This window comes from Octopus bimaculoides, chromosome 8, assembly GCF_046866305.1.
Source record: "Octopus bimaculoides isolate indiv1 chromosome 8, ASM4686630v1, whole genome shotgun sequence".
In the NCBI taxonomy this organism is placed as follows: domain Eukaryota; kingdom Metazoa; phylum Mollusca; class Cephalopoda; order Octopoda; family Octopodidae; genus Octopus; species Octopus bimaculoides.
In genome coordinates, this window is record NC_142935.1 from 1090710 (window position 1) to 1103647 (window position 12938).

General features: G+C 31.7%; 1 protein-coding gene across 1 annotated transcript in view; it reads left to right on the forward strand.

Moving 5' to 3' along the window:
• Positions 1-12938, forward strand: part of LOC106876619 (oxysterol-binding protein-related protein 9) — a 115893-nt gene that overhangs the window by 17762 nt on the left and 85193 nt on the right. Inside the window, exons 2-3 of the mRNA XM_089356889.1 lie at positions 8315-8365; positions 10677-10755. Of these exons, the coding sequence (XP_089213015.1) occupies positions 8315-8365; positions 10677-10755 (130 nt within the window). The remainder of the gene's footprint in view (positions 1-8314; positions 8366-10676; positions 10756-12938) is intronic.

A 12938-nucleotide genomic window follows, 5' to 3' on the forward strand; every position in this document is an offset into this window, starting at 1 on the left:
TAGGGGCAATTTGTACATCAGATTATATAAGGTGCTTAAGGAGTTAAAAGCAGTGGCTTTAGTGTTTTTTTTAACCAATAGGAAACAACAACCAGAGTTAATGGACTTCAGTTATTTTATGGTATCGGGTCTGAAGTGGAGTGTTAGAAAAAGAGACAAAAAAAAAAAACAAACCTTCAGCTTCTTGGTATTGGCCACACACGCACGCACGCACACACACACACACACACACACACACACACACACACACTTGTATATGCACATAGACACACACACATGTATGTACACAAACACACGTGTCTATATATGTGCACTCACTCACACACACATACACTCATAATATGTATATATACATCTATACACACGTCCACACACACACACATATGGTTCCAATTTAAAAACTCAATCCAACTAATACTGCAATTGATTTGTTTTCTTTTCTGAAGAGATATTAAAAAAAAATGACATTGCATAATGACGTCTTTTCAATTGGAACAAAGTCCTTTTGTTCATACATATATATATATATATATATATAATGATGTAGTTGCTTATAGAAAGAGAGTAAAAAGCTTTAACACTGGTAATTTGTTTGTTTGACCTGATGAAGTGTGTGAAAGGCAAAGCTGACACCAACCGTTGCCTTCAAAACTGTTCAGGATCTTCAACCTAAACCATGCGAAGTCTTTTAATTCTTCTCTCATCGTTCAGTTCTTTCTTGCAATCTGTGCATCATAAGCGTAAACTTATCTTTCTATGTTATCAATGATTCATTGCTGTTTACTTAGTAATTATTAATTATTAGTAATTATTAAGTCAATCCCTGATCTTAGGCCATTGTGTGTGTGTGTCCGTGCATTTGTATGTATATTTATGTAACAAGTGTATAATGTATGTGTATATGCAAATATTTTTTGCATGTTACCAACTCTCTCACCTGCTCTTTCTCTTGTTCTCTCTCTCTCTCATGTACACACGCACACACACGCACACAGCTTCTATAGAAATATGAGAACTATATTTCCTATAATTTGTTAAAATGATCACCTTTATTTTATTTTTTTTTGTTACTTAAACTACACAACTTTTTTTGTAGCTAATATTTTTTGATGAGGTTTTCACCATAACATTCATCTCATAAAGCTCTTTCATTTGAACACAGCTATTGTATGTATATATTTTTTTTCCTTTACAAGCCCTGAAACAGTTTGATTCAAAGTCAGTTTTGAGGGTTATTTACAATTCTTTTTTCTTGTAACCAAAAGCCACACTACATTTTTCATAGTTTATTTCTTAAAGAGGTTTTCACTTACAATTCCAATAACTTTCCCAGTGTAAATCCTATTACTTTTGAACCTTTGTCAGATGAGATGTGTGTAGTTTGTGTACAATATGTTGTAATATTACAAAGTCATTTAAAATAGCAAGCTGGCAGAATCGTTAGCAAGCCAGGCAAAATGCTAAGCAGCATTTCATCCATAGTGTGTATATATATATATATATATATATATATATATATATATATATATGCATTTGTGTGTATATATATATGCATTTGTGTGTATATATATATGCATTTGTGTGTATATATATATGCATTTGTGTGTATATATATATATGCATTTGTGTGTATATATATATGCATTTGTGTGTATATATATATGCATTTGTGTGTATATATATATATGCATTTGTGTGTATATATATATGCATTTGTGTGTATATATATATGCATTTGTGTGTATATATATATGTATTTGTGTGTATATATATATGCATTTGTGTGTATATATATATGCATTTGTGTGTATATATATATGCATTTGTGTGTATATATATATGCATTTGTGTGTATATATATATGCATTTGTGTGTATATATATATGCATTTGTGTGTATATATATATGCATTTGTGTGTATATATATATGCATTTGTGTGTATATATATATATGCATTTGTGTGTATATATATATGCATTTGTGTGTATATATATATGCATTTGTGTGTATATATATATGCATTTGTGTGTGTATATATATGCATTTGTGTGTGTATATATATGCATTTGTGTGTGTATATATATATGCATTTGTGTGTGTATATATATATGCATTTGTGTGTGTATGTATATATGCATTTGTGTGTGTATGTATATATGCATTTGTGTGTGTATGTATATATGCATTTGTGTGTGTATATATGCATTTGTGTGTGTATATGCATTTGTGTGTGTATATATATATGCATTTGTGTGTGTATATATATATGCATTTGTGTGTATAGATATATGCATTTGTGTGTATATATATGCATTTATGTGTATGTATATGTGTGTATATATATGCATATGTATGTATATATATGCATATGTATATATGCATATGTATATATATATGCATATGTGTGTGTATATATATATGCATATGTGTGTATATATATATGCATATGTGTGTATATATATATGCATATGTATGTATATATATATGCATATGTATGTATATATATATATGCATATGTATGTATATATATATATGCATATGTATGTATATATATATATGCATATGTATGTATATATATATATGCATATGTATGTATATATATATGCATATGTATGTATATATATATATGCATATGTATGTATATATATATGCATATGTATGTATATATATATGCATATGTATGTATGTATATATATATGCATATGTATGTATGTATATATATATGCATATGTATGTATGTATATATACATGCATATGTATGTATATATATATATATGCATATGTATGTATATATATGCATATGTATGTATATATATGCATATGTATGTATATATATATATGCATATGTATGTATATATATATATGCATATGTATGTATATATATATGCATATATATGCATATGTATGTATATATATATGCATATGTATGTATATGTATATATATATATGCATATGTATGTATATGTATATATATATATGCATATGTATGTATATGTATATATATATATGCATATGTATGTATATGTATATATATATATGCATATGTATGTATATGTATATATATATATGCATATGTATGTATATATATATATGCATATGTATGTATATATATATGCATATGTATGTATGTATATATATATATATGCATATGTATGTATATATATATGCATATGTATGTATATATATATATATATGCATATGTATGTATGTATATATATATATGCATATGTACGTATGTATATATATATATGCATATGTATGTATGTATATATATATATGCATATGTATGTATGTATATATATATATGCATATGTATGTATGTATATATATATATATGCATATGTATGTATGTATATATATATGCATATGTATGTATGTATATATATATATGCATATGTATGTATGTATATATATATATGCATATGTATGTATGTATATATATATATGCATATGTATGTATATATATATATGCATATGTATGTATATATATATATGCATATGTATGTATATATATATATGCATATGTATGTATATATATATATGCATATGTATGTATATATATATGCATATGTATGTATATATATATGCATATGTATGTATATATATATATGCATATGTATGTATATATATATATGCATATGTATGTATATATATATATGCATATGTATGTATATATATATATGCATATGTATGTATATATATATGCATATGTATGTATATATATATATGCGTATGTATGTATATATATATATGCATATGTATGTATATATATATATGCATATGTATGTATATATATATATGCATATGTATGTATATATATATATGCATATGTATATATATATATGCATATGTATGTATATATATGTATGTATGTATATATATGTATGTATATATATATATGCATATGTATGTATATATATATATGCATATGTATGTATATATATATATGCATATGTATGTATATATATATATGCATATGTATGTATATATATATATGCATATGTATGTATATATATATGCATATGTATTGTATATATATATGCATATGTATGTATGTATATGCATATGTATGTGTATATATATATGCATATGTATGTGTATATATATATGCATATATATATATGCATATGTATGTATGTATATGCATATATATATATGCATATGTATGTATGTATATGCATATGTATGTATATGCGTATGTATGTATATGCATATGTATGTATATATATATATGCATATGTATGTATATATATATGCATATGTATGTATATATATATGCATATGTATGTATATATATGCATATGTATGTATATATATATGCATATGTATGTATATATATGCATATGTATGTATGTATATATATATGCATATGTTTGTGTATATATATATATATATATATATGCATGTGTGTATGCATATGTATATATATGTTTGCATATATGTATCTATGCATATATATATGTATATGTATGTATGTATCTCATACTGATAGGTTAAATGTTACACATAATCTATAATTTAAGCAAAACATAAATTTATGGATATAGAATTTGTTGAATATTAATATAGTAATAATAATATTGTTGCACACATCTGAGCAATGACCTTTTTCAACAACCACTTCTTCCAAATGTCCTGAAGTGTTGTGGGGAGGGGGAGTGTATAAAAATACAAGGTGAAACTGCAACTTTGTTCTGTTTTCTTTTCCTTTTATAGTTTACTTTATATGTTCTCGCATTGTTCCAGACTTACACAACAACCTTCTTTAATAATAATAATAATAATAATAATAATAATAATAATAATGTTTTACAGTTGGTTGCAGCTTGTGGATGTGAACTAGTAGTATGATGCTAACACTAGTGCTACTCTTCTCACAATTATATTTCTCAGATTTGATTCAAACTGTCTTTGGTATTGGTTTATAAATTATTTTGGTAAGTTGTCCAGTCCTTAATTTATCTTGGGTGGAAAACTTCTCTTCTGACTCCATGCTGAGCACTCCTAAAAAAAAAACAACATAGTAATCTCTTGAAGAGTCTTGAAAGAACTTGTTTGGGTTGGTTAGGAGCTTTTAATGGGGGAATTACAGCATCTCCCTATCTCTTAGCTTTTCTCCTACTTGTGTCAGTCTTTGGACTGCAGCAATGCTGAGGCATTGTCCTGAAGGGTTTTAGTCAAACAAATTGACTCCAGCACTTATTTAAATCTGCTACTCATTCTACAAGCCTCTTTTGTCAAACTGCTAAGTTATGAGGATGTAAACAAACCAACACTCTTTGTCAAGTAGTGGAGAAAGGACATAGACCAATATGTGTGCACACACACACTATGGACTTCCATTTAGTTTCCATCTACCAGATTCACTCTCAAAGCATTAGCTGACCTGGAGCTATAGTAAAAGACATCTGCCCCAGGGTGCCATTCAGTGTGATTGAACCTGAACCGTTGTGATTACAAAGCAAGTTTCTCAACCTCACAGCTATGTCTGCACCTTGTATAAAAAAAGCACCTAGTCCATTCTGTAAAGTGGTTGGCATTAGGAAGGGCATCCAGCCATAGAACACCATGCCAAGGCAGACAACTGGCGCCTGGTGCAGCCCTCTGGCTTGTCAGCTCCGGTCAAACTATCCAACCCATGCCAGCATGGAAGATGGACGTTAAATGATGATGATTTATAAGTGATGGTTATCTAATATAATTAACTGTTAAATTCTGAGCCTTTGGAAATGGTCATTAACAATCTCTATAAATGAAACAAAATTTTCGGGAGCTTTTTTGATAGTTACAAAGTTTTTTTGAGAGGTGCCAGCAGCTTCTAACTCTGTGCTGTTGAAAAATTGTCTGGTGTTTCTTTCACATCTAATCATCTTTTTGCCCTCTGCTCAGCTGTCTTCATCCTGGGCATCTACTTACTAGCATGCAACCACTCTCACAACTCTGAAGCACCAAATCCTTTGGGGATTGTTTTCTTCTGGGGTGACTGAGACTATAGCAGTCTTTGGCTGAGTCGTGCATGCAAACACGCTTGACCAAACTCCATTCTTTTGAATGCACCCATAAGTACCATATCCATTTGTTTCTTTCATCTTTCCTTAACTCTGTTGACATTCTAAAACTCACTCAACCCCATCAGCTCAACCCTGACCCTTCTCTTTAAATCAGGGGTTGGCAAAGTGGTTAGTATTCCCTCCTAGGGGGTCTGTAGTTATCCATGAGTTCGATAAACACCTGAAATGATTTTGAGCATTAAGGGCACTGGCTTGATAAAGATACAACATGACTATATTTTTATAGTTCTTTATTAATTTCGCTAAGCATTTTCATAAAATTTCTTTAAATATTTCTTATTAAAAAAGCAAAAACAAAAAAGACTGAAGGATTTATTGCTTTTAAATCATGAAATTTTTTTATTGATTATCCTTGAAGATTCTATTTTAGAAATTTATATGATAGAGGTCAATAAGTTATCAACAATTCCCTGTAGGGGGTCAAAGAGATAACAAGTTTGCCAACCCCTGGTTTAAATCCAACTTTTTTGTACTCCTTCTATTCTTGTGTTGTGTCTCTTTAAAAATGTAATGAACTTTACTTTTCAGAATTTGTTGATAATACTCTGTCTTCATTTAAAGAAATAATGAATCCCATTTGTCTCTCGTTACTCATCGATCCTTTTTAAGATCGTTTATGAAATATCAAATGCTGTACATTGCATCGTTAAGATGATGCTTACTTTTTGATTATACCCGTCTGCTGTGATTTTCCCATTGATACAACATTATAGAAATAGAAACAATTTAAATAACCACCTCTCGGCACTTGGTTGATTCTGTCTTTCTTCAACAAGACTTTTTAATTTTGAAATTTGCTTGAGCATGTAATTACTAATGGTTACTTACTGATAATGACATTCAAAGATGCTGAAATCTAGAATTAGCAATTCCATTGCTGTTGCTGGATGCTTTCTGTCTACTCAGGAATATATTTCTGTGCCTTTTAGCACTCTGCATCCATACAAGATGCTTTCTCAAGACAAATATCACTTTTTTTCTTGGCTTTTTACAGTATATCTATATTAACTAAGATATACAGAATGCTATTTTGAATGCTTCCATTGCTAATAATGGTATATAATAAATATGTGTGTGCCTACCAGAACAGAATGGAGATCCTAAAACAACGGTGCCATGTAAAAAGCTTTGGTCATGGTACCATGTAAAAAGCACCCAGTACACTCTGTAAAGTGGTTGGAGCTAGGAAGGGCATCAGGCCATAGAAACCAAGCCAAAACAGACTATGGAACCAAGTGTGGCCCCTGACATAGCTGTCCAACACATACCAGCAGAGGAAACAGATGTTAAATGATGATGATGTATTATATGTGGCTGTATTTTATATATTTATATATATTAGACAAGTTTCATAAACTGCAAAATATAAATATCCACACGACCACACTTGAAACGTACCTTTTATAACTCCTCATCTCAATTTGAATGTACATGAAAGTATTTAGGATGCCCAAACTTATTTCTGCAGATGTGCTTAGCACTGATGCTGATCAGTTTAATCAATAAGTGTAGGAGCACTAAAAATAGTGGGGTCAGTGGGGCCTCATTTAAGCGGCACTTCAGGAATTGAACCTCCTTACAATACTCCCTGAGAGTTCATGCTATGAAATTCATTATCATTGCTCCAATTTGGTCACCAATGCCACATATTTAGTTTAAAATGCTCTAAAAATAGAGGGGATCCCAAAATAGGTGGCCCTTAAAAAAGTAGACCCCTTTAGGACGTCTCCTCAAGTAAACACCTGGATTATCTGATCCCTTCTCTCTTGCTACCCCCCACCACCACCACCACACACATACACTGTGCTTATGCATAGTCATAACAGTTTATCTATAGACATAGAAACGGTGTTGATTTGATGGTCTTAATCCTTCTTTCGTGTTCACATATTTTTGAATTAATCGTGCCTTACCTTGCAGCTTCAAATCTCATAGCTTCAAGATTTTGATAATATAATTGTTTATTTTTAGAGTGACATTGTAGGGTAGGTGTGAAAAGTTGGATCTGGCCAGTTTGAATGCAAAGCCAGTAAAATATTCAGTCTGGATTGAACAGTTTAAATGCTAAAGGGTTAAGCTGTAACGAATGAAAAAGTTTATCCTGATAACGCTGCTGTGTTATAAGGACAAACTTTAACTTACCTTATTTTTAGATTAATTCTGAAATGTTCAAAATTCCTTTAAATTTAAATAAATTATCTATACCTGTGTAAATCCAATTTTCTGTTATTTTTCTCTTTAGTCCAAAGATAAAATGATGAGAGGTGATCGGCGAAGATGTGTCCGATTAAAGGTAAGATACCTTTTTTCATTAAAAACACAATAATATTTGTTGGTGTTTCTTGGTATTAGTTTAGTCTGGATTTTTTTTTTTAATGGGATAGTATGTGTGGGGTGGGGTTGTGGGGAAGACAGGTGTGTACCAGGGCAACATGCATTGTTATCCTTGAATTCAGCATAGTTGTTATGTCTGCACTTATTTTAATTTTACTATTAGGAAGGGCTTCCAGCTGTAGAAACATTATCAGATTGGAGCCTGGTGCAGCCACTGGCTCTCCAAACCTCAGTCGAACTGTCCAGCCCATGCCAGCATGGAAACGGACATTAAACGATGATGATATATATATAATTTGGTGGCACGTAAAAAGCACCATTCAAGCGTGGTTGATGCCACTGCTGGTTGACTGGTCCTGTGCCGGTGGCACGTAAAAAGCACCATTCAAGCGTGGTTGTTGCCAGTGCCGTCTGACTAGCCCTCATGCCAATGGCATGTAAAAAGCACCCACTACACTCTTGGAGTGGTTGGCATTAGGAAGGGTATCCAGCTGTAGAAACTTTAACAAATCAGATCGGAGCCTGGTGCAGCCTTCTGGCTTGCCAGCCCTCAGTCAAACCGTCGAACCCATGCTAGCAATGAGCTGGAGGACTGCAGTGAGCTGCAGTGTCTGCGTGGACATGGTTTCTATGGCTGGATGTCCTTCCTAACACCAACCACTTAACAGTGTGTGCAGAGTACTTTCTTTTATGGAATCAAGACTAAGAATCTCTTCTGCTGAGTGAGGTCACAGTAGAGTGGGAGGTGGTTTTGTGGTCGGGGCCGAGTGGGTTAAAGCATGAAAGAAAGGTCCAGAAGAGATTTCTTGCTGTAGAGGTGCTGCATGGTTACTCGCATTATAAAGGAATGGATGTAACTGGGGTGGATATGGAAAGAGAGATAAAATAGTTGTGATGAGGTGTCAGGATGGACCCTAAATGCCCTAAAAGGGAAACAGAAGTCTATTGAAGACTTTTCTTACCAAGTTAAATAATTCCCATTATTCACGATATTTTTATAAAACTGAATCTAATAACTTTGAATTTTCTTTTGGTTTTGAACAGTATTATCAAATATTTGTAACCTTATAGTTATTTACTCCAAATGGAATGTTGCAACTCATTTAAAATTCTTTCTCTGGTTTCCCTTCCTACCAGAACTAAACAAAACAGATAAACAAATACTTCAGAAACATCCTCTCACCCCCTTACCATACCCTTGCCCACTGTTGAGTAATATTTTCTACTCCTTTCTGTGGTTGCTATCATAACCTCTACTTTCTCTTAATTCTTTTCAACATTACCTGAGGTAGGAGGCTGCACCTGTCCATTCTTTTACCCTGACAATTTCTCTTCATCTGAAATTACTAAATGGCATTTCAAATAGTTCTTCTTGCATTTTCTGACTTTGCCAGCTGCACTAGTCTGAACTGAAACCAATCCCAACAATATTAACTACACCAATTACTGTTAACCTTATCACTCTAACCTATTGCATTTGTTACATTTATTCAACCCTTTGAACACCAGTCTGTCTGAGTTTGCCCCTGTTTCTGTGATGTAAAATTTCTGTTTTAAAGTAATCTAAATTAGAATCTTCCATCAAAATTTCATGAAATTAGGAACTTATGTCCCAAATATCTGCTTAATAATGACGGTTATTTTACTAAATTCTTTATTATCTTCAAAATTAATTAAAACAAATGCAGTGTATTTCATTAGAATTATGTTAACAAATGGGTTAACCCTCTTGGTATGAACTCTCCTGAGAATGTCCTTAGTTCTGTGGTACATGCTTCTTGTCTTAAAGTGATCTAAATTAAAACTTGCCATCAAAAGTTCATGTCAATTCACCTTCTAAATTCCAGTTTAATAAAACAACAAAGTTCTTTTATTGAATTCTTCCTTACTTTCAAAATTAATTGAACAAGGGAAGTGTAGCACCTTTTCCGTAGCCTCAAATCTTTGCTGCTGTTCCTAAAAATCCTTGCTGGTTCAGCCATTACAACCTGCCTGAAACTGCTTCTGGTTCTCAGATACAAATTTCCGATTTTAAAGTAACCTAAATTAAAACTTCCCTTCAAAATTTTGTGTTAAATTATTTTCTGAATACCAGCTTATTGATGAGTTATTTTACTAAATTCTATATTCTTTAAAATTAATTGAAACAAAAGGGTTAAAACTTACATAAAAATAGTATATTGGAAATTTAGTATTTTTTCACTAAAGCATCACCAACATCCTTTATAATACAATATAATGTTAGTTGTTTTTTGTTTTGCTTTTTTCAGGGAGCCATAATTGGTATTGATGATGAAGACGATAGTACCTTCACTATTACTGCCAACCAGAAGACCTTTCATTTCCAAGGTAAACTTTACATGATGTCTCATTCTAAAAGTTTATTATTGTTTAGCTCCAGATCAGCTCTAAATAAATGGGTCTTTATTATAAATCAGCTCTAAGTAAATGGGTCATTTGGGTAATTCCACCCAAAATCGTCCCATTTTTTTTAATACAAAGAACTACAATATACTGTTACCTTTTTTTCTTTTTTAAGGTGGTAGGATATGATTTGAGGAAGATCTGGCTGCTTTTTCTAGCAGAAATATACTTATAGTATTTATAATGATGAAATTGTCTTGGTTTTTTTTTTCCACTATTTTTGTTTCTTTTTAAGAATATGCATGAGTTAGATGATATTAAGAAATGTTGTTATTAAAAAGGCAATCTTTCTATCCAACTTAACATGGATGATTTGTTTGAACATCGAATGCTGCATTATTGACCTAGAGAGGGCTTCACATGTGAACGCATGGTACTTAAAAGTGATAATGTTTATATCGTTGGCAAACAAGCATCATGTGCTACAGATGCTGGAACTGCCTGATCATGTGATTTTGACCTTCCTGGCCTCTTTCATGACAAACATCCTGTAGATGAATTACACTGCCAACAATATATAGAATTTCATTACCTTTTCAGGCACTGAGGCTGCAAATAGCTTCTTAAAAAATAATAACAATAGAAGCATTATTAATACGAAAAGACAATCTATATATCCAACAACACCAAATCCTGTATTATTTACCATGAGAAGATCTCGCATATGGATTCATGGTGCATAAAAGCATTCATATTTATATCGTTGGCAGCATTCGATGTTGGTGGTTGTGGTGGTGGTGAGCTCATCACTCCGTTATACCCTGGAATAAGTCAGAATATTCTACTTGCTTCTGTCATTCTTTTCGACTCTGGGCACAAGGCCTGAAATTTTGGGGGAGGGGGTGCAGTTGATTAGATCGACCCCAGTACACAACTGGTACTTACTTTATTGACCCCTGAAAGGATGAAAGGCAAAGTCGACCTCGGTGGAATTTGATCTCAGAATGTAAAGACAGACAAAATACCGCTCAGCATTTCGCCCGATCTGCTAACGATTCTGCCATCTCGCCACCGCCTTACCTCTGTCATTCTAACAAAATGAGTATTTGAGTGGTTAGCTGTTGTTTTGTACTCAGTGAGCCCTAATTGAGTACTTGGTCCTGTTATACTTTCTGATTTAAAAACGATCTAAATTAAAATCTTCCATCAACGTTTCATATCAATTCGTTTCAAGCACCAGCTTAAATAATGAGTTGTTATCTACTCCTTAATTATTTTCAGAATTATTGAAATGAATATTCAATAGGAATATGGTAACAAAAGAGTTGAAGTGATCTAAATTAAGACTTTTTCTTTCAAAATTTAATGTTAATTTATGTTTCTAACATCAACTTAATAACGACAAACTTATTTTATTAAGTTCTTCATTATTTTCAAAATGAAATGAAACAAAAGCAACATATTTCAATATGCTATTTATTACACCCATTTCAACAGGAAAATGGTAACAAAAGGGCTAAATGCTCTGTTCATTGAATGTGTTAACATGAGCTAAAATATCTAATTATTAGTTGAATGAGTGCTGACATATGTGACATAGTGAATAAAAATTTTCAGCTAATTAAAGTTACTGCTGTAAATGAGGAGAAGGAATCCTAACCTACAATGGTTAATGTTAGTGAAATTAGTCAAGACAAAGGAAAGACAACTCTGGAATTATAATTAATGAGAATTAGAATTATGCATGCAGTGTGATAAAAACATTATTTCAAGGATTAATTTTGATTAAATCATGTTTTGAGAAAGACAAAACATGAAAGGCTTACCTCAACAATTTCATACAAAAGCTTGAATTTACAAAACCATGTTTGTTTTTATTAGTTGTTTCATTCATTTGCTATTATGTCTGTTTTTCCATGCTAGCATGGGTTAGAATATATTATCAAGACATTATTTTACCTCTTTGTAACCCATACCAATTTTTCAAGTAAGGGATATCATATTCCACATGGCTTTGAAGGCATGAAACATGCAAATGATCTGCTGAGAAGTGATAACATCCCCACTTGTTGGCCATGACTTTTGCAGAAGAAAGTGCAAACGGTCACTCACACACACACACACACACACACACACACACAAACCACACGGTTTTGTATTCAGTCCTA